This window comes from Nanorana parkeri, unplaced genomic scaffold, assembly GCF_000935625.1.
Source record: "Nanorana parkeri isolate BGI_ZX_2015 unplaced genomic scaffold, ASM93562v1 scaffold140, whole genome shotgun sequence".
Lineage (NCBI taxonomy): Eukaryota > Metazoa > Chordata > Amphibia > Anura > Dicroglossidae > Nanorana > Nanorana parkeri.
The window spans coordinates 36,319-54,291 of NW_017306408.1; the positions used below are offsets into that span (position 1 = coordinate 36,319).

The 17,973-nt window shown below is 41.7% G+C and overlaps 1 protein-coding gene across 1 annotated transcript in view; it reads left to right on the plus strand.

Moving 5' to 3' along the window:
* KYNU (kynureninase) overlaps positions 1 to 17,973 on the plus strand; it is a 75,885-nt gene that overhangs the window by 23,067 nt on the left and 34,845 nt on the right. The window contains exons 5-7 of the mRNA XM_018554052.1: positions 6,173 to 6,234; positions 9,404 to 9,475; positions 12,522 to 12,596. Coding sequence (XP_018409554.1) covers positions 6,173 to 6,234; positions 9,404 to 9,475; positions 12,522 to 12,596 — 209 coding nt within the window. The remainder of the gene's footprint in view (positions 1 to 6,172; positions 6,235 to 9,403; positions 9,476 to 12,521; positions 12,597 to 17,973) is intronic.

A 17,973-nucleotide genomic window follows, 5' to 3' on the forward strand; every position in this document is an offset into this window, starting at 1 on the left:
CCCAGCCCTCACTTCCTATGAAAATCGCCCTGCTCTTCCACTTGGTTTGCAGCGCTTCTCCCCTCCCTTTCTGCTGTTAGACTCACCCATCGGTTGGACACCCCGGTCCGTATGCTTCTGAAGCCACTCAACTGAACAAGTACATCCAGTATTATATTGTACAGGACCCCCCTGATCGAGCGCTGTATCTCGGTATGCTGTCCTTGTAACTTTCCATATGTAGTAAAGTAGCCACCTCTCCAAGATCACTCCTTTGATGGACTACAATCTCATGTTTTGTTTACTAATTTGTATTGAGAGTTAAGTCCATCACGGCTGAGAATGCAGAGGGACATACCATCGTTGAGGAGGAGGAGACAGGTTTCAGGGAGTGCTGTAACAGCCACCCAGCTCCAAGGTCTGCACATAGACAAAAACTCTTGCAGTGCGGTGGTAGCCCCACTGCAAGGGTTAAGAAAAAGGTTGCCCGGAGTTCTTCTTTAAGATGAAAGTACAGCAAGTTATAAGCACAAATGGCAACTCTCATGTTTATTTTTAAACTCAACCTCTTGCCGTCCGCCCGTTGCGAAAAAACGGACGGACGGCAAACTCACATGGGCGGATTGCCGTAAATAGGCGACTTTCTTTTCCTACTCGAGCGCTCCCCCCAGCACGCACACAGACAGAGAAAACCTGTCCGTTGTACACAGCCATTACCAGCTGTTTGACATACAAACGATCTGCGGCTCTATAGCCTGCCGATCGCTTGTAATGGCCCGGGACAGACTTGGGAGGGTGTCAGGAGGAAGATAGGAGGGAGATCAGCATCTTCCTCCTTGCTGAACTCCCTCTGTACTCCGAATACGGAAGTGATGTGTGATACATCACTTTGGCATTCACCTGTCAGTTCTGTGGCTGCTATTGCCAGAGAGAAGAAGCTGATGAAGCAGATCTCTGTCTCCATAAAGAGAACCTGTCAGTGTACATGTGCTATCACATAGGGGGATTGTTATCCCCCTATGTGATAGCAGTAACATTAAGTGTACAACAAATAAATAAAAAAAGTAAAAAAATAATAAAAGTCACACATAAAAAAGTAAAGAACAAAACAAAAAATGTTAAGTCCCCCACCCCCACGTTAACGCACATATAAACGTAAATATGTGCCAGATGTGCCAGTGCGTGACAACGGCGCTGCACATGTTACATATCGCCGCGAACGTCGGAGTGAGAGCAATAATGTTTGGGCCATCAATCACTGATAACATTAAACTGATGAGCAGTAAAAACTTTTAAAGCATCGCCAATGGCCAATTTTATGTATTGTAGTTTTTTGAAATTTTGCGTGCAATTTTAAGGCTTGACATATTTGGTGTCTTTTTACCCGACGTGACCCCGTCTTTTATATTTAACCCAAAAATTGGGTAATAAATGTTTTATCATTAAATATAGGGGGAAACAGTTTTTTTTTTAATTCAGTAATTTTTCTTTAATACAGTAAAAAATAAAAACCCCAGTGGTGAATAAATACCACCAAAAGAAAGCTCTACCTGTCCCCAAAAAATGGTATAAAATTAATTTCAGTACAGCGTTGCATGACGGAATAAACGTCAGTCAAAGGACTGCAGCGCTGAATACTGAAAAATGGCCTGGCCAGGAAGGGTGTCTAACACCACAGACTTCAAGTGGTTAAAGTAATACTAAATAGAACCAAGTTTTTTTTTTATTATTATTATTTATTTATTTTTTAACACACAATAAGTTTATTTTTAAGTTGAACTCTGGCCTTACCTTCGTGGACAGTTGTATGGGTTCCTCTCCCATAATGAAGTTGCAGAGTACACAGTTCAGGTCACTGGCTTTTTGGCAAGAACAACAGGTATTTTTTTGCAACTTAGTGAACAGATACAAGGAAACGCTTCTGATGGTATATTCACAAGACCGACACTAAGCAAATAAGAGAACTTTATTCTTCGAATTTAAATACGCTTTAATTTTCATTTCTCCGCATCTGTGAACCATAGAACAATGTAACCAGATACTATATGGAAGCAGTAACGTGGAATGCAGTCTGAGTGATGCCAATGAGCTGATTCAGCACAGGGCATCTGACGACAGACAGAACCAGAGTGATGAAGTGTATATGCAAAAAGGCAAAGTGCAGTTAAATTAGAGTGATTGGACGGCTATTCATTAAAATGGTAGCAAGTGATTTATACAGCACTATGCAGAGCCTGCTCCTATTCCCGGCCATTATTAGTTCTCTAATACCCAACTTCTATTAATCACTTGAGGGAGATTGCATAACCCTTGCTATCGGCATTCATTTTAAAGCAACACAACCAAATTACAAGTCAGTAATCTATTTAAAGACACGCACAGATCTCTTAAAGAGTACCTGTCATGCATACTAAGGTGAATCATTTGAGTACATGAATTTTAAATGACAGTGATTCACATTCTGCCCCTATGAAAATAGGGGTGGCCCTTATGAGAATAGGGGGCGAACGGCAGCGAGTGAGCTGCTGAAGCTTCCGCTCAGCTGATCCAGATGTTTGATCGGCTGAGTTGAAGTCCTTCTGCACTTCTGCAGAGCCTGTTCAGCTGAGCGAAGTGCAGCCAATGTACAGCTGATTTCAGCCGGTGTACAGCTGAAATCAGCCGCACTGAGCCGGATTGAATAGCCGAACATTGTTGGGCTCACTTCACTTCGGCTGGGTTTGTCACTCGGCTGCCTTCGGCAGCTTTGTGAATAACCCCCTTAGTTTCCTGCAGAATCGGCTGGTCCCCTGAGCACTGGCCCTGATATCCTGTTGTAGGGTGGCTCCTCTCCCTTGCACATTACCACATCTGTGGCCCGGGTTCTATGGACTAGTAGATGGGCAGGTGCTGATGACTGTGATGTCCCCCGGTGATCTTGAACTGGACAGGAAGTTCTCGGAAGCCAAGCTGAGAGAGTTGGAGCTGTTTGGAAACACAACGACTAGAATTGGTTGGGCAAAAATGTAAAGAAATGCTTTGATGGGCGATGTATATTTGTTTGATCTGGATTCATTATTATAGAAAATTGAAAAAAAAGCTTGAGAGTTTAAGGTAACCTCCGCTTTGCATTTTTCCATCAGTGTGCACCTCTTAGGTTTGTGACAGGTACTCTTTACATGTCCTCTTCTCTAAACTTTATGCACTGTAGATTTTTTTCTTTTTCAAATGTTCTTTTGACTTTATATTTTTTATTGTTATATGGAATGCCCCCATTTTTCCGCCCTCATTATCAGGTAATATTTATCTTCTGTCAAAATAGCCGCGTGCCCTTTCTAACATCGCGGCAGCCTTTAAAACCGCCCGAGTCCTGAATATATTAACATTGCTCCCGCAAAGAACAAAACAACACCGGGATTAATCTGTGGAGTTTGTTCATTTCTTTACTTACAGTGACCTGAAATCTTATGGTTGAAGCTTGATATCCATGATCGGAATTTATAATTAAGGGTTTCAGATCATCAAGAGCAAATGTAAGAAAGGGAAAATGGTGGAAGTGCACAAATCAAACAATGAGATGTCTGAGTTTTGTATCTAGTCCACGCTAGAAGAAAAGTACGGCTGAGATTGACTGGTATTGGCAACATGGAACTTCAATCTTCCATGTAAACCCTAACTGCATGTTTAGTTCACTGAGGCTGAGCGTATCATAAAAAAAATACAATTTTGTAGAACAAAATACTTGTTTTCACCTTTTAAATTCTTTGTTGCATCTCAGTGCTGCTGATTTCCAGCAGCCATTTTATGTCTACGTCTCCTCTGGTGTATTGTATTTCCAAGGGAGGTTTCGTGATTGTGTCTGCAGTGGACCCATGCCAGGTTATCCTCTTGCTGTCTTGAGCAATTTCTTACTATTTGCACACACATGATACAATGTGAATTTTTGGCTAGAAAACAGCATCAGACCCCCAAACAATTACATATTTTCTGAAAGCAGAGGCCCTGTAGAATAAAAAGGTGCTGGTTGCAATTTTTTATGTTGCATGGTATTTGCACAAATGTTTATCAAACAAGTATCTTTAGGATAAAATACACTATAAATAAAATTTAGTGCACAGAAACAGAATGTAATACCATATTTTTTGGTAAAATATAAAAGACGGGGTCACACCGGGTAAATAGATACCAAACATGTCAATTCTTAAAATTGCGTGCTTCTGTGAAACCGCAAAAAACAACAATACCCCAAATTTCCCATAGGGTACTTTTACTGCTCATCATTTTAGTGTTACCAGTGATTGATGGCCCTAGAATTATTGGTCTCACTCAGACATTCAAGGCAATATGTAACATGCGTGGCGCAAATTTTGCACGTAGGCGCATTTAAAGTGTGATTGCGTTGTATGTGCGTGCACGCTAGGGGCAGCGGACTTTTAAAAAAAAATGTTTGCATTTCTTTTTGTATCTGTTACTTTAAAGTAGAACTATGGGGTCAGGGTTTTTCCCCATTGTTCTCCTAAGGGTAACGGGAGGACACAAACTAGCATCATCCCGTCACCCAAAGCTCAGTATACAGCGAGCTGCAGCTGAGACGCCGCCGCAGCCAACTGCGTGAGTGACAGCTGGCTTTGCCTATCTAGAGGCAGAGCCAGCTGTACCCGCCCCCTCCCCCATCCGTTCTGCCAGTCAGCGCTGGAAGATTGGACAGGGGAGGGAGGGGGGAATCCCTGCAGGGAGCCGTGAGTGACAGTCACGGCTCTCTGCACGGATAGATCGAGAAGTGAGCGAGCGCCAGTATGTGTTCGCTCACTTCCCGATCTACTGAGCCGTCCTGTGACAGTTTCATTGTCACAGGTTGGCTCAGATTATGAGGCTGAGTGAAAATCACTCGCCTCCTAATTTTCCTTTAATTTTCAATTTATTTTTACACTCAACCGTATTACTTTCACATTAGGGGGCTAACAACCCCAGTATGTAATAGCAAATATAATGTGACAGGTCCTCTTTATGGAGACATCAGGGGTCTTTCAGACCCCTAATGTCACCTAGGGACCCCAAAGAAGCAGATAAAGCAGAGATCTGTAGTAATCAAAAGGGTTAGGGTAGAGGTCGACTATAAGTTCTTGGCTTTAGATATCCTTCAATGTAGAAGAATCCTCCTGCACTCCTCTGGTATGTCCCTTGTGGTGGGTGCTGTAGTGACTGCTGATGGGCTGGTGATAATCTTTACTACTACATATTAGGGATGCACAGATACTTTTCGAGTACCAGTGCAGATACCTGGCATTTTCATGAGAACTACCAGGGTTGCAGCGGTTGCAGCTGGGACCTGGCTCTGGCACTCCACCACTGTCCTGAAATCATTAGTAGGTTTTGTTTTAGAAAAACTGTCACATGACAATAAACAAAAATGTATCAGTACTCGTACTTGTAAGTACTCGGCAAGTATCAGTACTCGTACTCGCAAAACTGGTATCTGTGCATCCCTTTATTTATATTTATAAAAACAAAATCATACATTAAAACAGAGATGTACAAATCCCAGGAGCTCCGTGTGCTCCTTACACATGACAGCGGCCTCCTAATTTTTTAAATTTTCTCTAGTCTAGTCTTGGAGCTCAAAAGTATCGGTACATGTACTCGTACTTGTACCGAGTACTGTACTTGGTATCTGTGCAACCCTACTAGATATCCTTTAAGGCACGTAGTCAGTTTAGATACAAATAGCGCTTAGTATGCGGAGCCCCGAGCATTTTGCAAAGCGCCTTTTTTTTGGAACACCACAACGGATTGCTCGGCGAGCATATTGCTTGCCTCTGCAGATTAGGTTGCTTGGTATTGTTGAAGGGACGTGATTAATTTTGCAATCACATTCATTCCTATATTTCAGGACCCTGTGTTGCTTCCATCCTCTCTTTTATTTTAAACTCCCATTTTCACCTGTGTTCCCGACTAAAACGCAGTTTGTACGGATTCAGCGGGAAAGTAATCACGGCCATAAATCAGGCGCCGGTTTACTACAAAACGCGACTACTTTATTGTCTTTCTTATTCCGATCGCCAAATGAGAGAAATAAATAGACTGCAAGGTTTACTTTTGTGGCACTTTAAAAAAAATGCCTTTCTCAGTTTCTGCGCAGCGGAGATTTTCCACATTAACGGAAATTAAGGGACCAAAAGGAAATTGCTGAGATTTCTGTAACGTTGTTTTGCAGGTGCCAGAACCGGAGAGGTGGCATTAATGAATGGACTGACGGTTAATTTGCATCTTCAGATGGTGAGTCTTTTCTCCCCTGCGCTGGATGGTCTACTTTCAATTGCAGATTCTCCTTATCTATTATGCGTGTTCACACTGAGAATCATTACTTTTACTATTCAAGAAATTGTTTCCTTCCAAACTCACAGAAGCAAATACGGAACAATAATCGTCTCCGGCTTCTGGGTTCTTTACATTTTTCAGCGCCGGTTATCTTGGCAGGAAATCAGAGGCAAATCCTCAATTTTCTTTATTAAAGGGAAACTCCAGAAGAAAATAAATAATAATTTTTGTTTGTTTGCAATTTACTAATATCTTACCACTAATGACGGGTGTGCCATCTGTGGCTAGCTGCTGCATTAGTTAAAGGGTAAGTCCACTTTCCCAGGTGAATTTAGGAAAAAGGAATTACCCCTTCCAATCTGCTCCCCTCTCCCCCCTTACTTACCTTTCTGTGAATCCTTATTCCCCTCCACCGGTAGGGGTGTACTATGCATGCCTCGTACTGCTGTGTAGTGCAGCCCTGGGCTCTGGATTTAGAACTTTGCTTGCAAATGGTAACCACTAATTGATCAGCGCAGTCAATAAGAAGCACTTGTGACTGTGCCGACCAATGAGAAGTGCTTCTTGCTAAGAACTAAGAATGGCCAACGAGTGCTTGCCCTTTGCAAGCAAAATTCTAAATCCAGAGTGTAGGGCTGTGCTACACAGCAGTACAGATAATGGATATAGTACACCCACACACTGGCGGGGAAGGAGCATTCACCGAAAGGTAAGTATAGCATGCGGGGGGGGGCAGATTGGAGGGGGTAATTCAAATTTACCAAATTCACCTGGGAAATTGAACTTACCCTTAATCAGTTTTATGCACCCAAGCCTTCTATAAGCACCGAGCTACCAAATTGTAGTTCCCTGGCTCTAATACAGAGTAGATAGCAGGTAACTTGTTCGGCACTTTGGCCATTCACACAACCAATCAGCATCTCTCTTCAGTTTGTTCAGGTAAGATTTGAAAAGGAGACAGAGAAGCTGATTGGTTGCAGTGCAAATTGGTTGCTGTGAATGGGCAAGAGAGATCACATGGTTTACTCTTCTCAAATGGGCAAAGTGCCAATCAAGTGACCCGGTGCCTTCTCTGTACCAGAGGCTATGAGGTCTATTTATAAACAATTCACAGAGCCATTTACCGTATGTGAATGTCCCTTCTGTGCGAATAGATGCAAAAACAAATGTTCTTCGTCTATTTTCTGTACACGTATGATGTAATTTGGAATGGTAAAATGTAACACTGTACTCTAACCACTAGATGGAGCTGATGAGAATATGAAACACATTTTTTTCTTCTTCTCTTCAGCCTCATTTAGTGGCCATAATGCGGTATTACATTATTGCATTCAAAATTACATTTAACTTGTAACTTGTAAGGAATCTATACTAAGGACCTTTGTTTTTGCCTCTGTTCTCACAAAAACAAAGGTTCACAGAGCTTTGGAAGGTGCATGGCTCTGTGATTTGCTTAAAAACAGACCCCTCTGTTTTGTGGTCGGAAGTTGCATTAAAAAAATGATCATTTTAACTAATGCAGCAGCCAACCACAGATGAGACACCCATCATTAGTGCTAAAATATTAGTAAATTACACAGGGCAAAAACACTTTTTTTTTTCCTCCTGCAGCTCGGCTTTAAAATCCCCTTATAAAAATTGAGGATTAATCTAGGATTTAAGCTAATTGGGCTCTTAAAAATATAAAAATGTCTCACATCGTGCTCTGCCTCGCCTGGTCACAGAACGTCTTGTATTCTGTGTAAAAAAACAGTGTAAGTGCCAGAATCTGAGTTAGTATTAGCCTCTTCCAGTCTACTGTACAACACAGTTCAGAAGGGGGAGGGAGAATCAGCACAAGGAACCAATCAGATGTGTTGCAGTTTCAGGATCCACGCTAATAGGAGGAGAAAGCAGAGGGGCAGAGAGATGAGCTCATTAGCTCACTGCTTTTCCTTTCACTGTTCAATCACAGGCTGGGAGAGGGGGACCTGAAGTGAAGGTAAAACAGCAAAGAATGGTCAAGTTCCTCTTTCTTCTGCTAGACCATGGCTGTGCTGTGAGGCAGTGCTATGTACATCTCAGGAAAAGAATCAAAATTGTTTTCTTCTTCCCACTGATAATTGTGAGGACATCCTGTTTGGAACCCCCACAAATCAGCTATTTAAAGAGACCTATCAGCCAATCTAGAGTTTTCCTCTGCAGTACTTTTTCCTGCTACTAGACAGAAAAAAAGTATAATTCAACCCACTTCTTTGGAACCCCGGAAAAAAATGAACCCGACACTGACTGTGATTAGACAGTGAAATGAGAAGCAGCATAATGGTGAGATCATCTCTTTGATACTCTGCTCTGCCCTCCTATCAGCATGCTTCTTTTCAGCATGCAAACTAATTGTCTCCTTGCACTGCTTCTCCCTCTACTTGTCAGAGCTTTGCTACACAGAGACAGCAGGAGGCTGATATCAGGTCGAATTACACCGCTTGAATAAAAAAAATATATATATTTAAATAAAAACTGCAGGATTTCTTAAAATTAACCCCTGCAGCGTGGCTACCCCCACACTGCAAGGGTAAAGTACTCGTTTTGGTCTACGGGCGTAAAAAATAAAACCTGATCCTCAGTCCCATGGCAGTCAATGCTCACCTTCCTCTACTCTGGCCGTGGAATGTCCCTCGGCGTCCTCATGTCCAATGGACCTGCATTAGAGGCAATGACGTCAATGGTCTTTAGACCGCCGGAGCCCGGGGGAGAAGAGGATGCAGGGACTGGTCTAGCAGTCAGATGTGACATAAGATCGGATTCATATTTCTGCTACTTTTGAGCCCCTAGACCAAACCGAGCACTTAACCCTTGCAGTGCCAGGGTAGCCCCACTGCAAGGGTTAATTTTAATGATGAATTTATGATTGCAGAGCTGCATTAATTTGTACCTTTTATATCTGAACAGAGTACAGCATTAAAAAAAATGAAGCATTAGGGTGAGTGGGGCGCTTTATGATATGTTCTATATCACTGCAATTACGCAGCATACAATTCTCCTAATTTTTCAAGGGTCCTCTCATTAAGTCATTAGGGTTGTTTTGCAGTAAAAGGCTTCGCTTTGCTGAACTCCCGCCGTAATGCCTTTCCATCTCTTTGTTTTACAGCTGTCCTTTTACAAGCCGACAAAAGCTCGCCATAAGATCCTGCTGGAGGCCAAAGCGTTTCCTTCTGACCATGTAAGCCGCGATCCTTTCAGGCCGATAATTATACCTTAATGTACATTTTCTTATACCTGCCATGGTGATTATTATACAGTAAATAAGCCCCAACACAAAGCAAAGAGCATTAAAACTGGCTGGCATTAGAGTGGAAGGTAACATTTCCCATCAGTCAATTAAGAAAACATATATAACAGTGAGGGCCGTGTTTGCTTATTGATTTAATACTGTTTTCAAAGCAATTGGTAAGATCGTGCCTATTACTTGCAATACAAGACGTGCCGGACATTGCCGTCAATGCTTCGTGATGCTTTTACTGCACAATCTGAAATCAATACTGTGTACCAGGTGTTTAAAACATCATGTATTTACACAGGAGCAAAATGATTCCTAAGGGATCAAAGTGAAAACTTCACTATAGTCTTTAATAAGGGAATGGATCAAAGATTACAGAAGCGGAAATGGAAAAAAATAGTTTTTGTAGTTATGCGTTCACTTCAAACTGAACTTGAGGCAAACAGCTACCATGCACACAGAAAATACAAGGGTTTTTCAAAAAGTAATGCCTCCATGCCTATAATTTGAGATCTATTAGAGTGACTGTGAATATTCATGTACCATGTTATAGAGGTGTGCGCACAGGGTGTGCCAGGTGTGCCTGGGCACACCCTAACAACCCGGAGCGCAACATCAAAACGGCAACAGGAGTCAATGAGCCGGTGGAGAGATCACAAAGATCTCTCTGTGATCGGCTCAGTGGTACAGAGCGCAGGAGCACTTGCCACTTACATTCCTCACATAACAGCCGCAGTCCTGGGAAGCTGTGAGGGAGCATGACTAAAGTTTCCCAGGATTGCCATCCAATCAGGAGTCCTCGGGTGCCTGGGAAGCTGCGAGGGAGCGTAGCTGCGGCTTCCCATCCGATCAGGAAGCCGAGGGGTGGTCACATGACCACGTTCCAGGCTCCCTGCTTCATTACTGCACCCCTGCTGTAGGAGGTAAGGGACAGTTGAAGAGATGGGAATCTAGGATTCCTCAAGTCTGTGTATGTATGCCTATGTATAAATATATGGGGGGCAGTTAGGGTGTAGCAGTAAGCTTTGTCAAGCAAGAACAAACAAGATCTGCCAATAAGTTGGTTGGGGAAAGACCAGGTACAAATCACTGGGAGAGGTTCCAGAGCAAGGTGACAGCGATGTAATGTTGCCACTGCCTGGTATAAACTACACAGTGGCAGGTAGGCGATTGTGCACCATATTCATAGATGAGCTGCACTTGTGACCATTCTCCTTTGCAGGGTGTAGATGTAATGAAGGACTGTCCAGATCCTCTGAAACACTTTTATTATAGGCATAGATACAAGATGAATAACACTAGGATCCATCAATACTGGTACAATAGCACTTTTTGCATTGGATTTTTGCGCCTGGAGTCCACATATTACAGTCCATGTACCCATTGCACTCCTGACCGCATGTTATATATGTGGGAGTCCACATATAACATGAAAGACTTGGAAACACGTTGGTGAAAAAAGTCAAATTATGACTCACCAATATCCAGCTGCTTCCTGAAATTGATTTCTGATTAGTCGCGTCTTCACATTACTGACTGCGCTCTGCTCTGGGCTAAATAAGGCCACGGTTTATTTTTTCCCTTCTTGGTCTAAAAGGTAAACTGTTGGCTCATTCTACAAAAACCTCTTTGCTCTGGTAACATTTAGCAAATGATCTGTTAATTGAAATCTGTGAAATGGAGTGAGCAAAACATCTATTCCTAGCTTTTCACAATGCAATTTAAACATTAAACATCAGACATCATACAATCTAGTGGGAGTAAAACTAGGTGAATCAATAATGGGGAAGGATCCTGGTAGATCAGAGACATAATACCAGCAGGCAATGCAGATATGCTCCTTCTAGAACAAGCAAGATATTTTCTTGTATTAGAAGAGTCATAGACTTTAGATATAGATCTGATGATATCCGGTAATACATTTCATATTGTACTATTACTAGAAAAGACATGAGGAAACTCTTTGAGACTAAGAGGTTTAACCTCTGTATATGGAAAGGGTTCTTTGCTATATAGGAGCTGGTTCTAGGTAATTTGATAGGTCTGGATTTTAATAGGTCTGTATGTGTTTCTGTTGTACAAAATTAACTGGCTATGTTCTTAAGATGACGGTGAGAAGACTCCATAAATGGTAGAAGGAAAAATGAGGGCGAAAGTCCCAGGGGAGATCCGACTAAGTGTAAAAATGTTGCAGTGCAGAGATAAAATAACAGTATGAAATTTGATATATATTATTTAATACTTACAATAAATGTGGCTGCAGGATGTCCAATAGGGGATATCAAGCAACCAGTATAATTAGGCATGAGGGAAATAACTCTGTCCCTGCGCTCAATGCCTGTCAGGGTGAGGTTTGGATATTCCGGACCTGGTATGCTATAGCAGTCTGATCTGGTCTGGAGAGTATCATAGAAACATAGAAGACTGGTGGCACAAAAGATCAAGTGGTCCATCATTCTGCCCCTTTTTTTCTTTCTTTTAACCTTTTCATCTGTATATAGATCTATGTTTGTCCCAAGCATGTGTAAATTCACTTACAGGGTTATTCACAAAAGGGTGAAGAGTTTGGAGAAGGCAGGACAAGTGAACAATCTAGGCCAAAATAGCTGATTTGGAAAAATTCTCCAATTCAGCTCACTTTCCAGTTCAGCTATGTTGCCCTAGATTGGTCACTTCTGCTCCCTTCTCCAAACTCATCACCCTGTGAATAACCCTGTCAATGTTGACTGATTCAGAATATCAAAGATTCTTGATTTGGGGAATTAAATGATTGCCTTTGGGGATCAGAAAACTTCAGCTGCAGGTTTGGGTTTCGGAGGTTGCAAGGTGGGTTTTATTATTATTTTTTTATCTAACTCAGTGGACACTTCTTTTTAAATATCTAACTATGTGACTATACAGTATAAATATAAGGTGATTATGTTTTGTGGTGAAATATAAAAAAAAAAAAATCAGCACTTTCTAAAAATTAAAAACTCTTGTTTTGCAGTACGCGGTGGAGTCGCAGATTCAGTTTCATGGACTCGATGTGGAATCCAGCATGCTGTTAGTGCATCCCCACAAGGTTTGGTTCAGACTTTCTATTTCCACATTTTACTTCCAAGGCCTTAATCTGTGCTTCATCCTGCCAGAAACCTTCTGATTTCGGTTTCTATTTCAAGGACCTGTCTGAGATCAAGAAAGTGGCCCAACAATATAGCATTCTGCTAGTTAGTGGTTGGATTAGTGTAATGGACGTCCTCAGGGAGATAAAACCGAACGCTTTTATTACTATGCCAATGTCTTCATTAATTACAGACTGGGACAGATGAAAGGGTTCTGTTGACAGATACGGCAATGTTCTTACAGTCTTAACAAAGCATCATCACTGTCCTCTCTGTGTTGTTTTATTTGGATAATGGCTTCTATGAAGAGGTTCTCTGGCAAGTATTGTTATGTATATATTACAAAGGGGCATGCAATACCTCTCCATAAATACATACCCCCTCCTCAAAGCAGCATCCTGTACGGGGGGGACAAATGATAGCAATTCCATGGTATACAATTACATTGTAATCAAGACCTAATGCTTAAGGATTTAGGATATAGTTTTGTTGATTTTATGTACACATTGACTCCTGTTATCTGGAGACTGGATAAAGGGCTTTGGAGTTGATTTAGTCAAGGCAAATTGGCTGTTCACTTTATGTTTAATTTTAAATTTGCAAGGGAATTTTCCCTTAGCTTAGCGAATGAGGTGAAACTCTGCTCATCCAATCATGTGCGAGGAAAAGGGCACGTGATTGATATTCTTTGCCAAGTGAATTTCCAACCACATTTACTAAGCTAAGGGAAAGTTCCCTTGCAAAGTGAGCAGCCAATTTGTCTTTAGTAAATCAACCCGACTGTTCTTAATCCAGTCTCCAGATAACAGGAGTCAAGCAGGGTTATTCACTAAAGGGTGAAGAGTTTGGAGAAGGCCGGAGAAGTGAACAATCTAGGACAACATAGCTGAACTGGAAAGTGAGCTGAATTGGAGAATTTTTCGAAATCGGCTATTTTAGCCTAGATTGTTCCCTTCTCCTCCCTTCTCCTCCCTTCTCCAAACTCTTCACACTTTAGTGAATAACCCTGAAGGAGTACCCAGATAGCAAGCAACTGAGCTGCAAGTTTGAAAATGACTTGCTAAACTATTGCTAGACTTGCCAAGCTTCACAATTTCGTTGCACAATTACAGCAAGTCTGTATTGCAAGTCTCCGAATCAATGCAAAAGTGCTGTACAATTTAACCCTGCCACAAGTTTGTGGCAAGTTATCCTTTCTATCTGGGTATTTACAGTTTAAAAATATATATTTATAACCACCAGCAGAGGTCCCTGATACATCTGTCTGGTGTCTACCCCTTCCAACATTTCACTCCAATACCCTTTGCCCCTAATAAAGTGCAAGACATGGTCAGGAAATCTGACCTCGCCTTAACCTTCTCCTTTTGGATGTACTGTATACGATCATTAAAAACACAAGCACTCAATTGATTTTAATCAGATCCAGTCTCCTGTCTTTTTTTTCCCCCCAGAAAAAAGATGATTTTTCAGCAGCACCATCATTAACATTTAAGAAGGTTACAAGATCCTTAAAAAGAACATACGGCAGAATGAATGCCATTTTATGACTCCTCATTTCTTTAAAGGCTAAGTTCCTTAAAACCTTTCTCAATCCCATTAAGCTAGTATAAATAACCATATCCCCTCAGCTAATTAGTCTCTTGGAGCATAAACATTTTATTTTGCCTGCCTTTAGGAAAGATTTAATTATTTCTAGCAAATGGGAATGCATGGTTTACCCCAGGTGAAGAACGCAGTGCTAATAAGACTCAAAGCAGCCAAAAAGGATGTTTCATTTGCTGCAACTAAATTTTTGGCTGATCACATTCACCTTGGATTTACTTCACATTAGGTCTTGGTAACATTGGCTGTGTTGACACAACAGCCAATGTTTTATTTGCTTACACTTAAAAGTAATACATTGAATTACTGGATTCACTGTAGAATGTGTCTGTGAAGGTTCTCATTCATCCAGGTCATGGTACAGCTGTAAGAAATAGATCAAAGCAACTGGACTCGCTGTATTTTTCTTGAAGACATTTTGCCGGTCATCCAACTAGCTATCTCAATGCAGAGTGCCTCTTCAGAGTAATTGAGTAAGTTACTAGAGTGGCTATTCAGAGTTATTGATCTCTACTGATTGTCCAAAGCAAGAATACATTCTACAGTGCATAAGAAATGAATCAAAGCAAATGGTGTTTTTTTTCTTGAAGACGTTCAAATTGAGGTGGCTAGCCGGACGGCCAGTGAAACGGCTTTCAGAAATATACAGCAAGTCCAGTTGCTTTGATGAATTTCTTACAGATACACTGTAAAATGTATTCTTGCTTTGGATGTAGAGTTCAATAACTCTGAATAGGCACTATAGAAATGGAGGAGGGTGCATGCAAGTGATGCACCAGGCATGACAATTCTAAGGGTTTTATTGCTTTTTTTTTTTTACAGAATGTATTCAAAATATGAAGCCAATATGCTCAAAAGGGCCTGCTTCATCAGGGCTCTTTGCATTGCATGATTTTGGGCCTATGAGTTGCTGGGTCCAAATAGATAAAGGATACCAAAACTGGCTGCTGAAGCTCGCTTTATCTGATTAATTTTACCCAAATATTGTTGCATTTTTAAACCTGATGAAGGGGGGCCCTGGGACCCCCAAAATATGTTGGTTTGTTCTTATGTTGACTACATTTTGTTGAAAATGCAATAATTCTCTTCATTCTTGGTGTGGAGAGCCTCACTACCAAGTCCAATGTTCTATTTAGTGGCTATGACTGCTTTGAACCATCTACCACTCGCCAATGTCTGGCTACCAATCGTTCTCTACTCCAATGTGTGTCAGGGATGTGCGAATTTCAGAACTGGATGCACAGGAATACAACTCTCCTGACAGATAAAACAGCTCCCATATATGAATTTTACCTGTGTATTTAGCTGAAGTTTAAATGAATACACAACTGCATTAAATGGTATTTTAATATTTCCCTACAGCTCACGGTTAAAGAGAACCTGTGACATTACAAAGTTTTTAATCAAAGGATTTTCTTGCCATCCACGCTACACTGCTCCATTGCAGAAAACTGGTTTGCCAAAATCTGCTTGCAAACCAACACCTCTGGAAGTGTTGACCTTGGTGGTCCCTGGCAGCTCTCACAGGTTCCTTTCTCTGATGTCACATCACTGTAAGATACAATACTTACATGAAGTTAGATGGAAGAACCAGTGAGTACTGCCAGGGACCATGAAGACCGACACTCCAGGAAGTGTCAGTTTCCCAGAAGACTTCAGGGGACTATTTGTACACATTGGAGCAATTTTGAGCAGTGTGAACATTTGACAAGGTCAGTATATACCCTCTTCCTTACAAATATGTGTTTGGATTAAAAATGTGTAGTGTGACAGTGTCTCTTTAAGAATGCTGTAGCCACTCTGCATATTCTTAGGAGTAATGTTTGCTGCCAGTATATAAATTCTACATGCATTCTATATTTCTCCCTCACATATAATTGGCCAGCAGAGAATGTTAGCAAGCTTTGTAGTGAGAATGAGAACTGAAGATGCAGTTCACACACCCAACTAAAACGTGATGACCAGCATATATGTCCCTATTACACAATGGTCATTCATGTTTATTTAAAAGAATTTAAAATGTATCTAAAGACAAAACCAAAACTTGTGTTTTCACTTTTGGTCAGATTAGAGGATCTATAAAACCTCTGTTGGGTTTTTATTGCCGTTTGTGCCCCAGTTGGGGAAATTAATTGTCTCCATGTGTCAAAGTGAGGCAGTCACCAATGTCACTAGGTTTAAAAGTGATTGCAAATCCAAAATGTAAAGTTGTCACCAGAACAGGAGTAGAATGTAAATCTTCCAATGAAGACACCTGTTTCAATGACAACTGTCTAAGGGCCCATCCACATCAGCTTGGTCTGCTGCAGTGTGTTTAAAGTACAATGCTTTAGGGTAGCCCATTAATTTGAATGGGCTGTCCAATGTGCCAAAACAGACCAAAAAGCATGTATGCAGCATTTTCGTCAGCACACTGCACTGCACCTTGATACCTAAGGTGCATGGGGATGCCACTCAGACACCCTGTCACATCAATGCCTGTAATGATAATGTTATTGGGCCGGAAGGCCCCTTTCAGAGGGGCGGTCTGATCAGGTTCACCTGTCAGTTTTTCAGGCAGACCCAATCGGATGCCCAATGTAAGTCTACAAGATAAGTCAAGATAATTCAAGCCGTGATTTGTCATAATTGTGATGATTATGGCTTACAGCTCATGAAAACGCCAAGAACCCCAAATCCACAACCTCAAAAAAGTAGATTATTACATGCAATCAATAAAACATGGATTGTACATAGAACAATATCGGACCTCTGAAAAGTACAAGCATGCATATGTACTCAGTACTTGGTTTGGGCCCCTTTTGCAGCACTTACTGCAATTAATTTTGCACGATATTCTAATTAATCGAGTTTCACCTGTAGTAATTTGTTTCGTATGGGCACCACCATCTTGCTGCATCCAAGATGGCAGTGCCCATGCATGCGTATGATGTCACCCGACGCCGGCTTCATGTCATGTGCCCTGTCTCCAAGATGGCGGCATGCATATGCACAACGCGCAATGGTCAATGTGGCCGCTGTGCGTTCTGTTTTTTAGATGGGCGCTTTCAGATTTTGGAGGTTCGTTGCCTCCGAATCTAAAACAGCATAATTATTTGTTTCATCAAACAAAACAAATGAAAAGGTTTTTACCTTTGCATTCGTTTTGTCCAAAACACATTTTTATGCTGTGCACATGTCTACCGTTCACATCCGGTTGCCCCCTGCTCCAGCCTGGTCCACAAAAACAAACGGAACAGTGCTCCATTTTGCTGGACCTCATTATTCCGGATAAGGGGTAATCTGATGTACATTGGATGTGTCCTTTTTTATCTAATTCTCCATAGACAGAGAAGGGGTCCAGTAATTTCAGTTTTTTCCTCCACTGCAAGATGGGGGTAAAAACTGGACGGACACGGATGTCATAACAGTGAGATCCGTTCCGTACTGCTCCGATCAGGAGGGGATCTGTGCACGCATACCCTCCTGATCACATAGGGGTCTATTCACTCAGCTACCATAGGCAGCTGAGTGAATGACCGACCTAAAGCGAGGTGAGCCGAACGCTATTCGGCTATTCACTTCAGGCTGGCACGGCTGATTTCAGCCGTATATCGGCTGAAATCAGCCGTACATCGGGTGGCTTCACGAAGTGCAGGAGGAGTTCAACTCAGATTTTGGATTGGCTAAGCCAAACCTGCAGGCTACTCGCTGCTGTTCGGCATATTCTTATAGATGCCGAACAGCAGTGAGTGA